This window comes from Caretta caretta, chromosome 2, assembly GCF_965140235.1.
Source record: "Caretta caretta isolate rCarCar2 chromosome 2, rCarCar1.hap1, whole genome shotgun sequence".
NCBI classification, from domain to species: Eukaryota; Metazoa; Chordata; order Testudines; family Cheloniidae; genus Caretta; species Caretta caretta.
In genome coordinates, this window is record NC_134207.1 from 207,145,973 (window position 1) to 207,169,768 (window position 23,796).

At 40.1% G+C, this 23,796-nt stretch overlaps 1 protein-coding gene across 1 annotated transcript in view; it reads left to right on the forward strand.

Annotated features, from left to right (window-relative positions):
• The window catches only part of HIBADH (3-hydroxyisobutyrate dehydrogenase), a 129,685-nt gene extending 106,916 nt beyond the window's left edge, over window positions 1-22,769 (forward strand). The window contains exons 5-8 of the mRNA XM_048838455.2: window positions 4,020-4,153; window positions 4,752-4,828; window positions 14,063-14,219; window positions 21,755-22,769. Of these exons, the coding sequence (XP_048694412.1) occupies window positions 4,020-4,153; window positions 4,752-4,828; window positions 14,063-14,219; window positions 21,755-21,913 (527 nt within the window). The 3' untranslated portion in view covers window positions 21,914-22,769. The remainder of the gene's footprint in view (window positions 1-4,019; window positions 4,154-4,751; window positions 4,829-14,062; window positions 14,220-21,754) is intronic.
• The last annotated feature ends 1,027 nt before the right edge of the window (window positions 22,770-23,796 follow it).

The following is a 23,796-nucleotide window of genomic DNA, read 5'->3' on the forward strand; positions in this document are numbered from 1 at the left end:
GTGGCTAAATTAATTAGGAGAAATAGGTGTTTGGGGGATTACTGATTAGGTACAGAGCTTTTCACTTGTAGGTCACTTAGCACAAACCTGTCCCAGGTCAGTAGTGACCTGACTGGCCCAGGTCAGTAGTGACCACTTACCATTACCATCTGAAGGCTCTTGGGCCTCAAGGAAATGAGCTCATGTTCTCCATCCTGAAGGGGGATTCTAAAGAGGATGGAGCTAGGCTGTTCTCAGTGGTGGCAGATGACAGGACAAGGAGTAATGGTCTCAAGTTGCAGTGGAGGAGGTCTGGGTTGGATATTAGGAAAAATTATTTCACTAGGAGGGTGGTGAAGCACTGGAATGGGTTACCTAGGGAGGTAGTGGAATCTTCATCCTTACAGGTTTTTAAGGCCTGCTTTGACAATGCTCTGGCTGGGAAGATTTAGTTGGGGTTGGTCCCGCTTTGCGCAGGGGGTTGAACTAGATGACCTCCTGAGGTCTCTTCCAACCCTAATCTTCTGTGATTCTATGATCCAGGTTTTAGTGGACAAGTGTCCACATCACCACTTTTGACACTAATTGACTACACCTCTGGCAGCCTGAATAGGGAATCGTGGAAACTGAACTAATTCTCACCCCACAGGTGGCCCTTCTAGATATGACTGAGGTAGGTTGCATAACAGTGTTGTTTCTACTACCTAATATTGTACCCTTTCAGTGTACAAATAGAGGACTTCAGACTCCAAGGCTGTCAGTCTCACACCTTACAGGCAACTAGAGAGAGAGAGAGAGAGAGAGACATACCTACCTCCATTACACCAGGTTGCACTCCTCTTATGGCTCCTGTAGAGCATCTTGCTGTGGTTCTGGCTGCAACATTTCTTCACTTCTACTCCCTCTATGCAGACCCCATCTATGACTCTATGCGAGACATCCCCTTCAACTGGCAGTGGCCAAGATAGCCATCTACCAATCCAGGAGGTGGAAGCTTGATGGGGAGGCTCTCTGAGAATGTGTATCTTATTTTCATTCCCTGGTCAATTCTCTTCTCTGTGCAGAGTTTCTTTGGGTGACCTCTGCTCACTCCTTGGATTCCTTCAGGGAGCAGTGAGTGCTGTCTTGGGGTCTCTATTCATTGTCCCTGTACAGCTCCTTCATTTTAAACATTTGACCTCCACCTCCATTGCTGTTTTTTCATTTAGTTGATTCCTAGATCTGTGGTCCCTCCCACGTTTAAGGATGTAGGTCTTTTGTTCTAGAGGGCTCCACCTTCAGGATTTCAAAGATTGGTCCATACCTTCCAGCAGCAATAAATCATCTTAGATTTTAAAATTTAATTTATTAATATTTTTGTTGTAGGAAAAATGTTTTCCCTTCTCCCCCTCTCTCTGTTCTGTACTGTTATAGTCATATGACTATATGGTAAGAAAAGTAGAATATGGGCCAGTGTGCTAGCTGGTTCCCGATCCTGCTTTGCATTCTGCCATCAGGACTTCCGTAAGACTTCACAGACACGACAGAGGCAACTCTAGAGAAACCCAGTGCAGTACTGGGGCCTTGTGAGTCCAATGACATTGGCTTGCTGGAGGGGAGAATCTTACAAGTGAAATTCTGTGCTGATCACAAATGTAATTTCTTATCCGCCATTCTCTAAGGATGAGAAGGGGAAGGGACATAAGGATCTTGAGGGTCTGCAAAAGAGTTGATTAATTGGTGTGTGAGACATAAAATACAGGAACAAAAGTGGTGACCAGTGCTCCTCCTTTAAATTCAAGCCACTTTACCTCCTTCGTGCTCTCGCCTTAAGTAGTGTTAAGAACTATAGTGCTGGTATTTTATTATACTCCAAAATCATGAAATGAAATTAGTGGTGTGCATGTCCTTATGCCCTTTTGCTTCCATTTGGAGCTGAAGTGATGACATCTTGAGGCTGAATTGACTACAAATTACCAATACTGTGTGTTTGCTGGATTGCTTGTTTGTTTCTGATCAGTTGGCTGACAATTGGTGAGGAATCTTGATGGAAAAACCCATCATGATATGAATGATTTTTTGTTTTTAGAAGTACAAATGTCCACGGCTTCCTCATTATAAAACAAATTATTTTTCTTTCTTTTGCTTAACTAATTTAATTTTTTGCACTCAAAATGTAAGCATCTGTACGAGTGAGAGAGTGCAGCTGTCAAAAGATTAACCAGCTGAAAACTATTGTCAGCATTAATTTTGCTCTAATAAATGATTCTCTGAAGCTATTTAGCAGTCTGTAATCTAGATACAAGGCTATTGACCTATGATGGATAGTGGTGGATTTTGTTTGTAAGCTTTGACTTAAATTGTCCACTTAATTTGCTGCAGGTCAGATCACAGGATTAGTAAGAAAAGGTCATTATGTGGTTTGCATAAAAATAGCTAGGGGAACAGCATGAAAATTATGTAGTGATCTTTGCAGACACGTTGCATGGTAAATTAGTAGCCAACAATATGACAATCATCTGTTCACTTAGGCCCCAAATCCGGGCTCCTGTCTCTGTCCCAGATTTCTGGGAGTGGGCATTGGAAGTTACATGAAGAGAGAAGGTGAGAGGAAATCCTCCATCCAATGGCTGAGGAGTGGTGGCTGCAATGCTGAAACTTCGGAGTTTATAGTGTTGGGAAGAGCTTTACAGTGGTGGATACTCTGGCAGTGCCACACTGTTAAAAAAAAACCTATGATGGTCTACATACAAAGGCAGTCCAATCTCCTACTCAAATCCTGACCCCTTCACTGTGTAGCAGTACAGCACTGGTTCCATTGCCTTGGGGGGCTTTTGTACCTGCAGCGGTAGGGGCAGGACTTGCCAGGGGAGTGGATCAACTGCTACCGACCAATTCATCAAAACCTCTGCATTGTAACTGGGCTTTCAGTTATTGTGGTGATTTTTGCCATGGATTTAATTGAGATTGGGGTCCAATCATACTTTTATAAAAGTGACCTTTTTAAAAAAAAGTCAAATGCTTCTGTGTACTAGGAAAAACTAAATGGAGCAAGTGTCCCATTGAATGTCATTTTAAAAGAAGGAGTTTTGCTCTGATGGCTTTTTCAGGTTAGTTTTTAGAAAGGTAATTCTGATTTGCCTTAGACTGTAAGCACTTTGGGATTGTAAATTCATATGTTACAACATCTAGCACAATGAGGCCCGATGCCAATTAGATCTCTACTACTACTGCAATTAAAACATTTAATAATAGTTGTTATCGTAACTAATTGGTTAAAAGCAGTATGGACCCTAACGGAAAGACAGTTTGATTATTTTTGTGGAAACAAAATAGTTAAATGTGGAAGAAAAATGAATTCCCTCACTTGGATTTTTTATTTGTAAAAACACTGGAACTGCTTGAATATATTAAATTCAGAAGTAGGCCATTACTTGCAGCAGTCTGTTCTAATAGGTCAAGGTTCGATGCATAGCGTAGACAATTTATGGTGTCTAGGTTCCTAGCTGTATTGCAAAATGAACTGTAAAGCTAAGTTGCTAATCACTTTTCCAAGTAGTCTCCTTGGGCCAAATTCACCGGGCAGTTACATCCATTAAAATCAGTTTTGTCTGGGAGACGGTGTTGAAGAGGATGCAATTCACATCAGAATTGTTTATTTTCCCCTAGAACAAAAGATATCATAAGCTAAAACTTGATGTATTGCCATTTGAAAATTCTGTAGCCAATGAATTATCGTGTTTGTTTCCTGACCCTTGATAAAGGTGGGACAGATTTATAGGAATGAAGTTGTAAATATTGTGTATGTTTAATCATTTTTTAAAACTTTTTTACATTGTTATGCAATACATTTTCCCCTTATAAATTATATGTGGGACATTGGTCTCAAATTCCCTTAATTCAGAGAAATAGATCTTCTGTTTCTGATTAGAAGTATGCAAAATATTTGTAACAAAATGTTAATATATTTTTTAAAAAATCAGATGTTGAGCCTTTTTTGTCTCTGTTTTTTGGATTTTTAAAAGATTGGTATTGAATCTAATGTTTTCCTCTCAATTCAGGTGTTGGAGCTGCTCGAGCTGGGAACCTTACATTCATGGTTGGTGGAGTGGAACAAGAGTTTGATGCTGCCAAAGAACTGCTGACATGCATGGGTTCCAATGTGATCTACTGTGGAGAGGTTGGAACTGGACAGGTAATGCTTGCGGAATGTTTGGTATTCAATCAGCCTGGCCTTTCCCTTTTTGTTACCATACTTGTCTTCCATTTTAACCCAATTCGCTTTAATCTACCCCAAGTAAATTATCTAGAATCCACAATGAAATCCAGTACAAGATGTTGGTATCAGCAAAAAGGTGCAAATTCTTCTATAAAATATCTCATGGTACCATTACCTAGCATCTTGACTTGGTAACCAATAATACACATCTGAACTAGCATTTTCGCAGTTTGGCTTGTTAAGATTGTACTTTTCAGTGGTCACAATCTTCTTAAAAAACTGTGAAATAGATTTATGGTATAGTCTGAAAGAACAAGTAGCCCGCACACTCAAATCAAAGCAAGCGGAGTTATTGTGCTAGCAAAACAAATATACTTCATGCTATCTGAAGTATCCATAGGTCAACCTTCATTGACCTGATGCTATAGTACGTTGGTACTTACAGGTGTTACATTTAGGGAGAGGCTGTTTAACCATATTCAGTCAAAATCTGGTTGGAGCTGGGTGAAAAAAATTCCTATGTGATATCTACATGGAAACAGAGAATCTTACTTAGTATTTAATTTATTTTCAGGCTGCGAAGATCTGCAACAACATGCTCTTAGCCATCAGTATGATTGGAACTGCTGAGGCTATGAATCTTGGAATCAGGTTTGTTGGATTTTATGTGTTTTTGTATTAGCAGATTTTATGAGCTGTGCTGGTTGACTTTTTTGTGGCTAGAGAATGATGATCAGAAGGAATAGATGAGATTCTGCCAGGAAAAAAAGGTAGAAGTGTTTCATTAGTAGAATGCAATAAGGCTTGTTTATTTGACGAAGAGTAGGACCCTTGAGAACAGGAATGTTCTTTGCAGTGGCCATAAAATATTACAAATATCTAAAGTTACATTATATTTTTTCTATGATGTCTCAGTTTCTTCTGTTCTGATGATACATGCACTATAAAATGTAAATGCACTCGGATAACATGGAGGTATATTTGTTTGACGCATAGGCTAATGTACCGAGTATCACAAGCATTATGCTCCCACATGGCTCCATTTGGCTTTATTTGCCTACATTAAATATTGCCCCAAAATGTGTTAAAAAGAAACCTCTAGCATTTGTGCATATCTCAAAAGAAACTAGGATGCAGTCATAAAATGTCAATTTACCCTCCTGTCAAACTTAACTACTGTTGTTTCGCATGCTAGTCATAACAGATACTTCCTGGTGAAAAATCCAAAATATATTCCATTACTTTGCTTAAACTGTTTCCTGTTTTAAGAACAACATTTTTCTGTAACAAGTGATGTATCTAACTTGTAGGTAGCAACATTTTGAAATATTTTAATTTCTAAAACCAATTTTTTTTTATTTTAAAGTATTCGTTTTGTTAGAAATTTTTACTAGTTTCCAGTCCTGCGTGAGCCTCTACATGTAACAAGCCATTTAATTAAACTTTGCAATATTTTACCTTTGATTCCCTTGCCCAAGCTTACATCACTATAAATACCGTTTGTAGGGTTATAAATAAGAAAAGTCTGTGTTTCTGAGAAGATTATCCTGTAAATGCATAGCTTCTTAGGGTTTTCATGAATTATTCATCTCTTTAGCTACACCTTTACAACCGCCCACTAGAAACTACAGATACTGCAGATATTTGTTAATTCACTATTGCATGTCCTTCTATGGTTTTTGATTTAAATGACAGAAACTGAAAGAGGGCTTCAGAATTTAAATAAATAAAAAAGGGCATATGCACACACATGCGTGCACATACACACTCACACAAAAGGCAGGGTAATGGATTCGCATTTCCTCTTAATTACCATATCAAGATGCAGTTGTTTTATTGAATTGCCCTTGTCTCAGATGTTAGACTATCTTGACCTATTAAGTTGTCATGTTGTAATTGAGATAAAAGAGGAATTTGCTTTGCATCAGTGCTAATTGGTTTATCAATATCCTGTACCATTTACATTTTAAAATTGAGTGTCTGTACGATAGATGGTGAAGCATATCTGTACCAAGCCATAATAAAATTGGTAGGATTGTATACAACTATTGTAATTCAGGATGGTAAAGCTGTATCATGGTCAGTTTTAAGTCTTGGTTCACTTAATGAAAAATCAATGCCATATGACTTTGTTATATTTTTGTCCACATTTCTAGGGATTATTTTATTTACTACTTTTGTTGTTGTTTGTGTGTGTATGTATGTATGTATGTATTTTAAGAGGCCTTGAACACACATTCTTGGCATCAAATCCCATGTGAAACTAATAGGTGTTTTCAGCCTGCAAGTGTCTGGATTGTCTCATTACAGGTTAATTTTTTCTCTCGAGTGTTGAGTGAATTTGGGTTGTATGAAAGTAGCATTCTGCTAGTGCATGCTAATGCCAGATTTTAGTGAAGGCAGGCACTGTGCAAGCTTCCCCACCTCACAGCAATGGTAATGCAGCTCAGCTTGACCTGCTGTTCCTATACTGGGCATCGCTTAAATACAGACTTGTCATCATACAAAGTAACATTAGGGTTTGTTGTATAGGCCCAAATGAAACCCCATTGAAGTAAATGGTAGTCTTTCCATGGGCATTGATGAGCTTTGGATCAAGCTCATGGAGGACACCTTTTCCACTTTAAACAAAAGTAGAATTTTTCCATAGGTGAAATTCTTGTGTGTATAAATCCAGTGTGTGACCTAGTCTCAGTATTCCAAGTCATGGAGGTGGTGTCCTTCTTCAAAACACCTTGCCTGACTGGGTTTAATCATAGTTAATTGACATGATGCTGAGCACAATTTGTTGCAGTCTATACTGGCCACTAGGTTGTGGACATCATCATCATGGCATCTAACTGGATTATTCCCAACAGTGTTCAAACGGGATGAAGTTGTTTATTGTAGATAAGCCCAAAGGACAGTAGTGGCTGGGGTTAGAGAAGTGAAAATCTGAGCATAACTAAGTTGACGTGTCTGGCATTGAAAGTCCATCTTCTGGCAATGGAGAAAGCTTATTGGTAGCTTTACTAACTTGAAACTGCTAGGGATTTTTTGTGTGTGTTGGGTAGGGAAGGTTGGCTATTGAGCAGGGGTGCGAAGGAACAAGGAAATGTCCAACAGAAAAACAGAAATTGAATACACAAATGAAAACATCCTTCAACCAAACAAGGTAACTTCCCTGGGTTTCTCTTTCCTACAAGAAAGATGCTTCATTAACACAAGCCCTCATATTTGGGTTTGTGTTAATGAACTTCTACTCCACTACAGAATTTGCCAACAGTGCTGCATCTCTTTCATTTTCTTACAGGCAGAGGGTCTCTTTATATTAGTTTAGAATCACTAAAACAAGTACTTCTCTTATTTTCTATGAGATTTACATATGTATTTTTGAAATGACAGATTTGTCCCATAATATAGTATACCAGGGGTGCTGGAACCATTTGTAGAGTGGGGATGCTGAGAGTCATTGAACCAAACTGTAAACCCTGTATATAATGGAATCCACTTAAAGCCAGCACCCCTAGTTCAAGCATTTATGAAATTGGTATCAGTGAGCATAAATTTCCCAGTAGTAAACTCCCACAAAAAGCAGTATCTTGAGCACTACAGGACTGCTATATTTATGGTCAATTTGCTCCTCTGGGTTTTCTTTTTTTCTTTTTTTCTTTCTTTTTTTTTTTTTAATTAAAAGGGTGAGAACCATATTTCTTCTTGTATGAGAACTTCTTTTACAAATGAAGATGGCTGTTTTTATTAAAAGTGTTTACTTATTAGTTAGTTTCAGATTTATAATTTGGATTTTTAAATGGCTTTTATTTGTTTTGATCATTGAGTTCTGGCAATTCTTAAAATTGTTGAATTGCCTTTCACTTTTTTCTATTCACTCCATGGCTGTTTATGAATGTTGATAATAAAAGGTAGTAGAAAGATGTTTGGAAAAAATACTGGAAAGTAATGTACATTTTGATTTAGAGCTTTTCTTTTCCCAGTTTAGTGCTGCAGTCTGATAGTGAAAGTCTCTAGTCATGAGAGAGGTTTAGCACTTGGGTGTGGATGTGCACGTATGTACGTACATATGAGTGTGTATGTATATTGCTAAAAGCTATAATATATTAGTGACAAAGTAATAGACAGAATGCACCTAAATTTCATTAATGAGAAATTAAAATATATATTGATACCATCGGCAACCTCAGATTACTTTTTTTCTTCTTCTTTCTACTTGGGTTGCTGACCATCTCAGTTTCTAGTGGCCTCCTTTTATTGGTCTTTGGGTTCTCAGGTAAAAAAATGAAGTATTAGCAAGATAAAGCTTGAAAATCTAAATAAACTATTGTGGATATTTGACTTACAACTAGGTCATGTGGAGATTGCTGCTGCCTGCAATGTAGTTGGGAGTCCTTTCTGTGACTGCCTGCGCAGTCTTAGGGTATGTCTGCACTGCAATTAGGCTCTCATGGCTGGCCTGTGCCAGCTGGCTTCAGCTCGGGCTAAGGGGCTGTTTAATTACAGTATAGATGTATGACTCTGTGACCCTCCCACCTCATAAGTCCTAGAGCATGGGCTCCAGCCCGAACCCAAATGTCTACACTGCAGTTAAAGAGCCCCTTAGTCGAAGCCCCTTGAGCTCGAGTCAGCTGGCACGGGCCAGCCATGGGTTTTTAATTGTAGTGTAGACATACCTTTAAGGAGAGCCTGTGTGGTGGTGACAATAGGTAGCACAAGATTTTATAATTAGTTTGGGAGCTAGAGAGCCACAAAAGAGCTACAAGGTTTGTCTGTACCAGAAGTCGTCTTCATAAAGAATTCCCTTTATATTTATTACAACCAAGTCCAGTCTTCTGTCTACCACGAGAGAGACTACAGTGGTCACCGCAAGTATAGCAAAAGATTCTTTTTTTCTCCTATACAGTTTTATTATGTGCCAGGTTGTGCCTGGCTGCTTTGTGGGTGTGCAGGTGGGTCTGAGGACACAAGAATTTCCTCCTCCTTTTATGCCACTGTTTAGCAGCCAAGCACAGTTGTAATCCTTGCACTCCAGTCTCTGGATTGCTGTCTCCCTATGCATCTGTGGGGCACAAGAAACCACAAGGTGGAGTTGAGGGCAGGGCCGGCTCTACAGTTTTTGCCGCCCCAAGCGGTGAAAAAAACTGCCGCCGTGGACGGCAAAAGAGAGAAGCTGCTGCCGAATTGCCACCACGGCGGAAAAACTGCCACCTCTTTCCAACTGCCGCTCCAAGCACCTGCTTGGAACGCTGGTGCTTGGAGCCATCCCTGGTTGAGGGGGTGGGAAGGACAATCACAGAAGAGCTGGGCAGGCATACAGGAAAGAAACAAGCTGTGCCCCCCTGTGGGGATGTAGCACTGGGTGAACACTGGGAAATTTTGGAAGGAATGGCTGGAGACAATTAGATCACCTTCTGGGGCAGTGTGACTGTGCTGCCCTCGATGTAGGTCTGTACCTAAATGGCATGATCAAGCCCTGTGCGATTATTAATATTCCACTCAGGGTACTTGGATGACAAAAACCATGCTGGGGTACACATTTCTACTAGCGATGGGCGAGTCTCAAAAGCTTCTGTCTGAATAATTATCTGAGAGATCAGATGCTGCTTACCCAAAGCACCTCAGGCTTGAAATTTCTCAAGAGTTTAGCTACTTCCTAGTCTCATTCAGGGAATCCCAGAACTGCCTTTCTTGTGGGGTCTCACTGCTGATTTGTTACTGCTACAGACTGAAATAGGGGAGAAGTTTGTGAGAATTTTAAACAAGTTGGTAAAGTCTTTTTTCAAACTTCAATGAATGTGGTTGGGTTTTTAACAGTGCTTAGAATTGTTCTTATTTTTATCCAGATCTGTGTGTCCATCTTTAGTTTCTACTTCCCTAGTAGCTCATTAGTATTTCTGTTGAAGATGCATTGATTTGACACAGCAATTGTTTTTGCGTTACATTATGAATAATGTTTGGGATATTGGCTGCTTTCTCTGTGTCTGGAAGAACATTTTGGCAATTGTAAATGCACACGCGCGTGTACATACTCTTGCCACATCCGGTGGCAAGTTATTATGGGGACTGACAGACTGTCATCATTTTGATAGCTTGAGCAGTATATCTCTGGAACAGCAATGGAGCTCTTATGCAGAAAGTATCATATGTTCCTAGCCAATTTACAGGGAAACAGCAATAACATTTTATCATGGTTGAGAGCCCAGTAGCTGCTTCCTATTAAACTTGCCCTTTCAGATACCTGTCTTGGATTAATTTGTTGATTTCAAATGGAAACTCAGTCTTCTCCACTGAAGCATGACTTTCTAGGATAGACTCTCACTGAATGACAATTACTGTATATTCTAGCTGGTTTCAGACATTACAAGCTTTGAGCGCAGTGGAAGACAGAGGACTTCTTCAGTAACGGATTTTAATACATGTCTAATTTTAACTGTCAGTTATATATGCACCAGTAGACGAATTCTCAGAAAGATGAAATGCAAAACACTTCTAACTTGCTCTTTTTAATGATACACTTGCTGCCAACAAAGAAAAAAAAAAGCATCGCAGGTCTTCTGAATTGAATCTGCATAGTGCAGACGAGCATCAGCGTTTAAAAAATAGAGATTCAAACTGACGCAAAAATCTTTCCGCCCACCACAAGCGAAAACATTTGTACGTAGCCTTTTCACATCTAGTGCTGAAAATTCTTTTGGTGTACATTTACAATATTTGTATTTTTAAAATATATTTTGTTCAAGGAACTGACTGGAATGCTACCAGGACAATACTCATTTTGAGGGGGAGGGATTATATGTATTTTAAAATTTCGCCCCTTCCTCCCCACCCCAATCTTGCAGTGTAAACTCTACTGGAAGCTGTAGTTAACATCCAGTGGAGGTGCTGTAACAACAGAACAAACAAAGAATTCAGTGTGCTGTGTGGATGAGAGATCAGGAGTCCTACATGTTCTTAATATTCTTTTTAGTCAATGTTCCAATCTACAGCTTATTTGGATGAGAACACTTTCAATAATATTTGTATTCATAAAGTACTCCTTGCTGAGGCCTTTGATGGACTATAAAAGATAAAACATGATTAAAATGCAATCAAAACATAATGGTGGGGGGAAAACTTTCAATTTAAAAATCAAATCAAATGAAATAAAAATTGAAAGCTCAATTCAAAAAGGAGGGAGAGAGGGGGTAATAAGGCCCTGATCCAATTGAAGTCAGTGGGAACCTATCCACTGACTTCCATGGGCTGTTGCATCAGGCCCTAAATACGGGACTAACAGTGGTAATTCTAAAAAGAACCTTTGAAATATTGGGTGTTTTTAAAAGGAGGAGGAAACAGGTGAGACATATTTCCAAGGGAGCAGGATCCACACCTTAGTACCCACCATATAAAGTGTCATTTTATATTTTAAACTTAAATACATAAATGTTACATTTTAAATTTGTATATTTACAAAATCCACTAATAAATGACCCTTAATCTCCCATAAATTAAATATTACATGCTACAAACAGAGATTCCTATGATTAGTTTGGATACCTTGCTGATCTGTTGTTGCCACAATTAAAGAATTGGTGCAAAGAGGAGGAACCTTCTCTTTGTGAGAAGGTAAAACCAGTGCAGGATTAAAGCATAAACTAACTAAGTTACAGTTTGGGGCTTCGCAATATGAGGGGACTCTAAAAAAGAAAAAACTGACTCCATTTCAAATTTGATCAAAATTGGTTGATAAGTAAAGGAAATATGGGGAAAAGAATGTTCTCTCTAAATATAGACATTTTTGTTCAAATATGACAAAAATATACACACCTGGCTACACAAATACCCTTACCCTTCAATGATTGTTCATTATTGATAGGCGGGAGACTAGGGCTGAGAAAAAACTGATAATTGCATTTGTAAAATTAATATTTTTACAAGTAAGTCTGCTATCAGTCTCCTAAGGCAGCGTTTTGTTGGCCAACTGCTACTGGTAAAATTCTGACCCGCCTTCATAATTTATTTCAATAAATAAACTCACTTCGGGGAAAACGTGAGGTTGGAGACGGCAGTGTCGTGAAGCAATCCTGCCAAGCTCATACCCCTATGGGACTCGTTCTAGGAGAGATGTCATGTATAGCATCCCCCTTGGCTGGTAATAGCTGGAAGGCCACCATCTTTTGTTTACGGTCCAGCACGCTCAGTCGTGTAGCGCCTTCGATCCTGTTTTTCTTCGTTTTCTTAAGTGTTAGTGTGTTCTTTCTTCTTTTGATCTGTAGATATGTACAATTGTGTATTTTAGTGTGCATGCTGCTTGAAACGCTGTCCATTTTTCACGTGATTGAGTTTGCAGGTGATCATCCTATGGACTTCGGTCGAGTGGATCTTGAGGAGGATAAATTTGTGTTGGCTTCCCTCCGTCAGTTTCGGGAACCTTCACTACATTTTTATAGTATGGCAAAGAAAAATCCCAACAACTCATTTTTTTTGTAGCGAAAATTAAATCGGAATAAACATTTGTAAATATATTTTATATATAGTCTGGATAAACTTTGTATTTCCCTAACAAAATTAATCAAATGATTTTTTTATTTATTCATATGAAAAGGAGGATACTTTTCCTTATTTATGGCTTTTAAAAAATTATATATCCTCTCTTGTTTTTCTATGAGAACTTTTGGGTTTATATATTCAATGTCCTTTCTGTGAAAATAATAAATTCATTTTTTTTATGGAGCTGCTTACACTTGACATAGCTTAGGGCCTCAGAATGTCATAATCCGCCCCTGGGTAAAACTGACTTGGAATTGTGGTATGAAACATATTTTATGTTTAGTCTTGTCAGTTTTCCTGCAGGAAGTATACGGCTATAGTAGGTTGTGAAGTCTCTTTCAAAAATTCTTGTTCTGCTTTGCATTAGGAAATATAGGAGATAATTGTGTCTGATCTCTTTTCATGGAGAGTGCAACGAATATAAATAGAACCTTTAAAAAATATTGCTACCAATTGATATAAATGCAATTGGTGTAAAATTACATTTGCAACTTGATATTCAGCAAAAACGCAAAATAATAACAGGGTTAAAAACTCAGTGTGTTAAAGTAATATCTTGACTACATTTCTTTTAAAGTCCACAGTGAACAGCAGTTTATGCCATCAGCTCAGTGCTAGAACAAATGATGTTTCTGCTCGGACAAGCTTTGTTTTATCAGGATCAGTAACCTTATCAGCAGTTGACCCAGAACTATAATGCATGTCTGTGAATAGATAGAGAGCATATGTCACAGTTTCATGCAGACTTGCTTCCTAAGCAAGAGTGTATAATGAAGATTTAATAATAATAAAAACTAGTTTGCAAATGTGAACAACAGTAAATGTTTTTAATAGGGATAACATCTTTCAGTCTCCTTATTGTTAATATTACATTGCTTTCATTAAAAAGTAAATATACACCCATAAATTCACAACACATATTTCCATAATGCACCTTTTATTTGCCAATACTTAGTTTTGAAATCGTTCATCCAGTTTCTAAGATTAACATTTGGCTGTAAAGGTATGAAGCACAGGTATATAGTAGTATGTGGAAGAACTGAAAACTTCTTTTGGTAATAGGCATGCAAGAGAACTGCTATTCTCAGAGGGCCTTTATTTCGCTTGCATTTTCAAAATTGTTAGGGGAAAGGTCTTTTCATAGAGCAGAAGGCAGAAGCTTTGAAAACGTATTGCTTAAATGATAGATTGATACCCTTTAATTTAGGATAGGGGATCCCCTCCCCCCATATCAATACTCTATCATTTTTCTTGACTTACAATAAAGGGAGAGAAATGATAGTGTGGTCCTAGCATATAAAACAAGTCACCCATATCTTGTGCATTTTGACATTAACACTTCTCTTCCTTGACCTTTGACAGGTTTGGGCTTGACCCGAAACTGCTGGCTAAAATCCTAAATATGAGTTCAGGCCGTTGTTGGTCAAGCGACACTTACAACCCTGTTCCAGGAGTAATGGAAGGAGTACCCTCTGCTAATAATTACCAAGGTGGCTTTGGAACAACGCTCATGGCTAAGGTATATAAATATAAATCATAAGTATGGAAAGAACTATTTTATTGTTCTTGATTGTCAGAATACATGAGAAATGTTTCTATGTTGTGCGTGTGGTCTCCCTGAATATCATCGATCGCTTATACCGGACTTCTAACAGTGTACCACAATTCCAGCAGCCACTGGATGGAATGTGATGTTCTTCCCTCAGTTAAAATTGTTAATGGTGTTTGGAATTATGTGCACTCCTGGAGAGGACCACAAGTTATTGTAGCTCTGAATTATCAGCTGAGTCCTTGATAGGTGTGGTTGTAGATTTATAAGGGGGGTTTCTCTTAGTGTTGGATCAGTGAAGGTTAGTGTTATGACTCTATGTTCCAAAGACCGTCAACAAAGCCATATCCTCCTTCTTTGAAGTTGGACTTCTTCCAGCAGCACATGCTCCTGGTCAACTAGTGGCCATATAGAATAATTTCTAGCACTTGTGCAGTATTAGATCCTCAGATGATATAAATCAGCGTATTTCTATTGACTTCAGTAGAATTATCTGATTTACAATATCCTAGGATTTGGACCACAGTGTCTTCCATTTGACAGCTTCACAAACATTGATTGACTTAACCCTCCCAACACCCCTGTGGGGTAGGTGTAAGTATTATACCTATTGATGTGGACATGGAGACAATAAGATTTAAAATTGTGACCTCTGCATTTAATTAAGAACCCTTAACCAATGAGGAACCCTAACTACTCAGCTGGGCTGTTCCAGGGTGGATTTCAGCTGTGTACTTATGTCCTGAAGGTGGGTATGAAGTACCCCTCTATGCTCTAAGGCCTGCCCAGGGATCCAGGCTGGAAGCCAGAGTCTCCATGCAGGAAGTAGGAGAGATGAGATGAGGGGAGCCATATGCTGCATGAGACATGCAGTGTCATGCTCTGGGCCCATGACCAGGCAGCCCATTGCGTTACAGGGTCCTTACATCAGACCTTTTAAATCCAGCAACTGCACTGGAACCCGCCAAAGGTGTGAGTGTAATTTAAACTTTTAAACACTCCTCCCCGAAACCAGACCTCTGAGATGCTGGGTGGCAGGTGAGAAAACCCACATGGCAATTTACCATTTTTGCCACATGGGAAAATTCCCATCCAATTGGCAACTGGCCTAGCCCCTAGCATCATAAAAGATCCAGCTCACTAGGTAAGGGTGAGCAAGATGGTGATGGAATAGCTGCAAGAGCAAAGCGGGCCCAAAATGGCCACCCAACAGCAACAAGGGTAAGCAGATGCTATCTCCTTCCCTTGGCAGGCAAGAGCCATCAGCTGGCCCCTTATGACAGTCTCGATTACCTGGATACCCCCTGTGCCCTGCCGCCCAAGGAAAGGGGAGGGAACGGGAGAGAAGCAGTACTATCCCCCTCCCCAATAAATATATTCTACAGGGAGGGGGAATCTCAGGGAACAAATGAAGCACTGCCCCAGCCAGATAGATAGTCATCCATCCATCCATCCAACAGGTCAAATACAGATACAAACCGGCCGTATTTCCTTGCCTTCTCTCTATTGGAGGTGGAGAAGTGACGCTTGCATGGCGCACAGAGAGACAGTAATCATCTCTTTTGTAATATATTTGATGAAAGAGGTGGGAGAATGAAACTTTTAGTATCTTCCTTATTATTGCATCTTTCTCCTCTTCGGTCTCTCTTGAGGTCCCATATTGCTCCTTTCCAGTACATCCACAATGCAGCAGCTAAATAATTTCCTCACTTGATCGACATCCCATCCTGTCATTGTCTTCTCACATCTGTTGTTCTTGCTCTTAAAGTCTTTGCACAATGCTGCTCCCTTCTCCTCCTGTGTTCTTTTCTCTTATTATTTTTCAACTTTCTCTCTTCCATCCCCTCTTGTTCCCTTCTCCCTCCTTCCTGTTTGTGCCTACCCTTTAGGCCTGAAGCTACTTTCCCATCAGTGCTCCAGGCTCCATCCCTCCTTTCATTCTATCATCTTCCAAAACCCCACATGCTCCCTGGGATCTTTATCTGTCTTTATAAAATAAGCTCCCCAGGGCGCAGGAGTTTACTCTGTGTGCTGTGCTGCTGCTGCACAGAACACTTTGGCTTGGAGCTTAATTTTCTTCTTCTTTTTTTTTAAATAAATATTTGTAGCTTGCATGCCACAGGCCTGTTCACAGCCTCTTCACTTTCAAGCGGAGTAAAAGCTGCAGAAAGGAAGTTTCGTGTGGGTTCTTCCTAGTTTCCGAGCCTTTTCTTTCATTGACTCTAATACTTCAGAGTTTAAACCAAAAGCTGCAAAAACAAACCATCAACCCAAAACCCTACCCTGGCGCACATGTGTGTATGTGACTTAGACACGCACATTCTCCCTCTTTCATACTTAGGCTGCAAACTGATTCGTGTGGGCCAGCCCTGCTGCCTGCATGAAACCTCTACAGGGTGGGAAGCCTTCCAGGTCGGTTTGCGGGATTGGGGCCTGTCTAGGAGTATGTGTGGGATTTGCAGTGTGCAGAAGGAAGTTGGATTTTTTGCTGGTCTCTCTGGTTTTAACCACCTCAAAATATTTCATAGTATATTAGCCTGTTAGTATTTTTCACTTGTCTCCCCATCACAAAATTGTTTCCAGGGGGGCTCTGGACAGATGCAGGGGTAGCTTGCAGGATTAGGGTAGTTTATATGTTGAAGTGAGCACCCACTTGTCTGAGAGCCTGAAAGTGAGTGGATACAGAAGAAACAAAACTCCTGCCTCCCTTCTCTCGTCCTTTATTTGTGCCACCCCCAATATCCCACACGGTCAGGTGAATGAAGAGACCCAGGAGCAGAACTAGAAAGTGAAACTGATGGGGCTAGGGTTACTATCTTTCAGGTTCCCCAAAAGAGGATGCAGGGGAGGAGCTGAAGGGGGGTTCAGTTGGGGGGGGGGGTGCCGGAAGGGGGGTGGGTGGGTGGGTGGGTGTGTGTGTGTGTGTGTACGTACGTACTGGGAGGGGGAATTTGGGGGGTGATGGAGGAATGTGTGTACTGAGAGAGGGTATTTGGGGGTGCTGGAAGGAATATTTGGGGGTGCTGGAGGGGTGTGTGTACTGGAAGAAGATATTTGGAGGGTGCTGGAGGAGGTATTTGGGAGTATGGGAAGGGGGTGTGTGTACTGGGAGTGGTATTTGGGGGTATTGGAGGGGTGTGTACTGGAAGGGGTTATTTTCAGGTCCTGGAGGGGTCTGTGTGTATTGGGAGGGGTATTTTAGGGGTGCTAAGGTGTGTATGTACTAGGAGGGGGTATTTTAGGGGTGCTAAGGTGTGTATGTACTAGGAGGGGGTATTTGGTGGGGTGCTGGAGGGGTTTGTATACTGAGAGTGGTGTTTGAGGAGGTATTTGGGGTTATGGGAAGGGGGTGTGTGTGTGTGCTGGATGGGGGCACCTGGGGCCTCACTCTCGAGGCAGGGGGTCAGTGTTGTTCCCTGTCATGGTGGCAGGGGCCTGGAAGGAGCGCCAGCCATCCATCAGCCACCTCAGTTTTACTTTGTTGATCTTCTTGCACATATAGTGAAAAACAGTAGAAGAAAAATATAAATGACACCAGGGCAGTGAGTGGAAAGGTGAGTCCTGTATGGACAATTTCAATGCCACCCATAAATTTTTGGGTCTGGTGCCCTGGTACTATGATAGGCATTTTTCTAATGTGAATAAAATAGAGCATATTTGTGGAGCAGTAGCAGATTGGGGAGGGGTGTAAGGAAAGTTACTAGCGAACAGGAAGGAGTAGAAAGATGAAAGCAGTCGATAGAAAAGAAAAAAAAAGGTAGAAGAAGAGGGTACAGGAAAAAAGGAGACACCAGTGCAAAGGTGTGTGAGCTGTCATTAAAATTGATGTGAGCTAACTAATTTAGCACTTCATTCTTCAAAATCAGAATTTAATTTCTATCACTGATAAGGCTGCCAACCTCTGGCCTATCCAAGTGTCAGGGATAGCTAAGGTTTCCTAAAGCACAAGAGTGTTCATAATGTAAATCATAGTCAGATTGCTAGCTGCCCTCAGCTGAGTCTCCTCCTCCTCCCTTCCCCCAAAGAGCAAAGCTGAAGTGTCGGACTGTCTTCATCTAATCTTGAATCTGCAACACAGGAGGGATGGAAAGGCAGTAGATTTTTCTAGCACTTCTTGAACAATCCTCAGGGGACACATTGTTCCCTCTGCATCGAAGAATTACTTGAGTAAGCATTTAGCTAAGGCACTAGAGCTATCCGTTACTGAACATCCCAAAAGGTGAAAATTGGTGATGTGGTGACCTCTTCCAGGTACTAAACAGTCCAGTCCCTAGTCTATTTAAAGAGATTTGTTAGATGAGAATTTATCCTTTTGTTTGTTCCACCCACTCATGCCATTATTCAAATTAGATTGTAAATTCTTCAGGCCAGGGACCTACTCTTTTATTTTTCCTGTGAACTGCACAGCACATAAAACAATAATGAATAATAAGAGTTTGTAGAGAAGGGGAGGAAGAGCATCTCTTGAAGTGGAGAAGATGACTGTCTACACAGAAAAATTATCTAAAGAGTCAAATGACCACAAGATAGCTGTTGTCCTAAGATGGTCATAAAACTTCATCTTCTCAGATGTCAAACGTGGTGATAGTTGAAAGATTTATTAAAGTATTCCACCACTGATGGATCCTACAGACAAAGTTATAGGCTCCAAGGTTTTTTGGCAGCAAATTTTCTATAAGACACCTCTCTGGAAATCACCTCTCTTCTGTCTCGAAGTCTGGAGTGTAACCTAGTGTCTAGACAAGCTCTCTAATATGAGCCCTGGTCTGGAGATTTCACTTCAAAGATCAGATTTATTGCTTTTCCTTTTAAGGGTCAGAGGGTTATACAGAGAAGACATTACAGATCAGAAGTCCTCTCCTCCCATTAACATTAAAGGTGTTGATAACAGCCTTCCTTTTAGGATTCCTGGAGGAGCTAGATTTAGATCGTATTAATCTTGACCCTTGTCAGGGTGATTCATCAGACGGAGTAGGGGCAGAAGTAGGGCTTTCCATTTTTTTTTACTAAAGAGTTTCTGATACTAGGTCAGGACAGTCTTTGGGTTTTCCTTTGAATGGCAGAATCAGATTCAGGTCAGACTAGAAAATAACTAAAAATAGATGAAGTATTTCCTTAATAACAACAAACATTCTTTTAAAAATGTTGGCCACTGCTTCCCCATAAAAGATGGATATTTCTCCAAGTCCAGCAAAAACTGCTTTAGTCTCTGATAGTGAGACATCTGGAAGCCATTGTGTCAGTTCCCAAGAGGGGGAGAGGGGCCGGAAAGTATATTCTGATTCTGCCTTTCCCAAAAGGTCAGGAAGAGCCGGATCCCAGTCAGAACAACTTTGTCATCGGAAGAAATTCAGAATATAAATTCTGAAGACAAGTGACTGCGCCCCGAGATTATGTTTTGGATAATGTTGCAGGATGTCTGTTGGCGCACGGTTTCCAAAATTGGGTTGTTTTAGGTAAATATAGCTCCTTTCCTTCGGTCTTCATCCCCTTTACAAAAGTGCAAGTATTGCTGGCAGTTGCTTTAAGAGGATACAAAGTACATCTTATCGAATGTTGATTAGTCAAAGTTGTCCTGTTCCGGGAGCTTCAAGCAGCTACAGAAAAGATGCTGGAAACGTCACAATCTGAAGTTTATGATCATGCTTAGCAGTATATTGTTCTGTAACAGCATCGATGCTACTTCAGAGATCAGCCTGACACAGAACGTGAGGGAATCACATCCATCTTAGGAGAGAAGAGCAAAGTTGTTTCTCTCGTTTCTTACACTGGAGTCAGAGAAGTCCTTGTCCATTTAGGGGTCATGTGCTTATGATGTCAAGCAAAAGGTCAGGTACACCCCCAACAAGTAGCAGCTCTGTGTTTCAGCAGTCTTGGAGTAGGGACTCATTATCCATGTTGAATGGTCATACCGAGATCTATGGAAATTCTGCCTATGCTAGTGAATGGTCCCTCCGAATTTAGAGTGTACCACTGGAAAATTGTGATCATAAACACATTCTTGAGTTGGGGAGCCCATTTATATTTCGTGTCCATTCATAGAAAAAGGTATCTCTACAAGAAAGCAGCATACTGGTTTTCAGGGGCTAGGGCGGTCTTCTGCTCGCTATCAGCCAATGATGTCAACAGTGTGTTGACCAGACAGCACAGTAACAGCTTTTCTGGAGTCCTGTGAGGGTGGAGGGTACAAGGGCTTGGGCTCCAGCCCATATATCTACACAGCAATTTTTAGCCCCGCAGCCCAAGCCCGATAAGCCTAAGTCAGCTCACCGCTGCAGTCACGGCTCTTGCCACACAGGGCTTTTATCCCCAAGTAGATGTAGCCTATGGGTATGATCTACACTGAAGCTGAGAGAGAGACTACCAGCTTGAGCAGACAAACTCACAAGCCCCAGCCTGAGCCACAACATCCAAACTGCTATTTTTAGTATGCTAGTGTGAGCCCTGTTAGCGTGAGTCTGTCTGCTCGCTCCCCGCTGCAGCTTACACATACCCTTAGGCTAATATGCCAAGGAAAGTGGAGCAATACTAGCTGAGAAATGGGCATGGTCAGGACAGCCGAGGAACCTGCTCTGTCAGAACCCTACTATGGTCTCCATGGACAGGGCTTTCCCAGCTGACAAGGGAAATCTTAAGTGGTCCCCAGGTGAGAGCTATGATGGAAACAGAATGTGCCTTTCTCCTGGTATAAACTCCTCATGCAGCTCAAGAGACCAGGCTAGCCTAGGAGGGTTTGAGGAGAGTAAATACTATTATGCCCACTTGAAGATGGTTAACTGAGGCTCTGAGAAGCTGGTTTTATGCAAGTGTCACATGGTCAGTGGCAGTGTCAATTACAGAACTCAGGAATCCTGACAGTCCTCTGCTCTTGCCACTCAGCACACTGCCTCTTTACTTCTAAAACAGTGATTGAGAGAGAAAGCTGAGCTCCAACGTGGTGCCAAAAACTGATGGGTCCATTTGGTTCTTCAGCATAAATTCACCGGAAAATGCACTTTCTGCAGTGCTCAAACTATTCACTGAATTTGTGTCAAATTTAGCTGATAGTTTCAGCCAGAAAAACAATGGGAAAATGTCAAAATGTTTTGACGTTTTTCTCTAAATGGTATTTCATTTAGAAATTTAACAATATATTTTTAAAGGTGAATGAGACCCCCAAAAATGAAAAAGGTTGTTTTTGGTTGTTGGTTTTTTCCCCCCCCATTTCAGGTGCTTCAAATGGATTTTATTTTTCCTGAATTCATTTCATTTGAGGAAAAACTGGAAAAAAAAATCAGTTTTTGTTTGAAATTAATCAAAGGCTGTTTTGGACTTTGTGGTGCAGCTCCCGTAGCAATATAAAAAAATGAAGGCAATACTTGCCTTCTTCCAGGGCTGGAATTTTAAGGCTGCATTATTTCGTTTGTTGGCAGTGGCTTCTCTTTACAAGGAAGCCAAATAGCTGGTAATACTCATATGGCTACTTAATTCCTTGTTGTTTCTCCCAATGTTTTTTCTGCTTTCAGGATCTTGGCTTGGCACAGATTACTGCTACCAACACTAAAACACCTGTTCCTCTGGGATCTCTAGCACATCAGATATATAGGATCATGTGTGCAAAGGGCTATGCCCTGAAAGACTTCTCAGCTGTGTTCCAGTTTTTACGTGAGGAGGAGAACTTGTGAGCTGTTATTTTGGCAATGGACACTATTAGAAACCAAACAATTTTTTGGAACCTCCTTATAGCTCATTTGAGAAGTATATGGGTTTAATCAAAGGTCACAAGTCATGAACCCACACTGACCTGTCTGCTTTTGGTCATCTAGGTCTCAGCAAACTCTAGGATTGTGCATCAATTCTTAAAAAAAACAGGCCGGGAGAACGGTTCTTTATTTGGTCAAATAAAAAAAAAATACACCAACTGTTTAAGAACCATAATAGCATATTCACAAAATCCAGTTAAGTATTTTTTTTAAACTAAGTACCCAATGATTTGCATATAAAACAACTGACATTATGGCTCTAAATTGTGCAAACTGAGTTGAATCTTCAATAGTAATAACATAGGGTGACAAACCAGCTTTCATTAACTTTTAATAAAGATAAAGCCTTCATGGAAAAAGGGAAGGTCCTTACAATGAAGAAACAACTTTTTTTTCATTTTCTTGCTATTTATTTTTAACTATTAGCTTGGGCCTGATAATCAGTGATGGATTTCTCTTGGGATTAGTGTTACAGATTTATGTTTATGGGGGTGTGTAAATTAGTGGAAAGCTGTTACAGCATGTTTAACTGATAGACTTAGTTAAAATAACATAGTATATATGTCTCTCTTATAAAGCTCCAGTACTATATTTGGCTAACCCAATTTTATATTTCCTTCTTGCACCCTGTCTTATATTTTCAAAAGTCAAAAATGGCACCTACTAAAAATTCTGACAAATGTACATTTGCTTTAGATAATTACTGGATTATTATAAATATAAATAAAATTAATCCCATTATTTTGAAATCAAATAAAAATCTATGTTGGTAAATGCCTGCTATGGAGTTGTTTGTTTTTTTTTTTTTTAAGTGTAAGTTTGCAAAAATACAAATAGCTGCAAAGTTGTGCTAGGTCATTCACTTTTTGATCTTCTACAGTCAGTCTTTCATAAGCACGGTGTAGTTTTTATTGTAAAATGTGTAAGGTGGCATATTTGCATATTAATTTCCCTAGCCGTTCACCTACCCCTGATCTAGCATTCTGAAGATGAGTATTCCTCTTAACTTTATGCGTGAGTTGTCTCACTGAAGTAATCTGCAGGATTGGGGTCTTAATGGTCTCTATGCATCCTACATTTTCAGAATTTTGCATGTACAGTGATGCATTTAATAGGTGCATGCAGGGAACACAGTTGTGTGCACAACGTAGGCACCAGTTGTGCATGGAAAACTCAGAAAATTTGGGCATAGATGTCTATAAATTAGCAACAACATATACAAAATTCATTAAATATTACCGTTCTGTTTATTCCTTTCCAAGCTTGTTTTGATATCTAAATAAAGCTCTGTTATTCTAGGACTTTTATTACAACTATGTATGGGCACTATACTATTAAAAACAAGCTGTCATAAATATAAAGGGAAGGGTAAACCCCTTTGAAATCCCTCCTGGCCAGGGGAAAGCTCCTCTCACCTGTAAAGGGTTAAGAAGCTAAAGGTAACCTCGCTGGCACCTGACCAAAATGACCAATGAGGAGACAAGATACTTTCAAAAGCTGGGAGGAGGGAGAGAAACAAAGGGTCTGTGTCTCTCTGTATGCTGCTCTTGCCAGGGACAGAACAGGAATGGAGTCTTAGAACTTTTAGTAAGTAATCTAGCTAGGTATGTGTTAGATTATGATTTCTTTAAATGGCTGAGAAAAGAATTGTGCTGAATAGAATAACTATTTCTGTCTGTGTACTTTTTTTGTAACTTAAGGTTTTGCCTAGAGGGGTTCTCTATGTTTTGAATCTAATTACCCTGTAAGATATCTACCATCCTGATTTTACAGGGGGGATTTCTTTATTTCTATTTACTGCTATT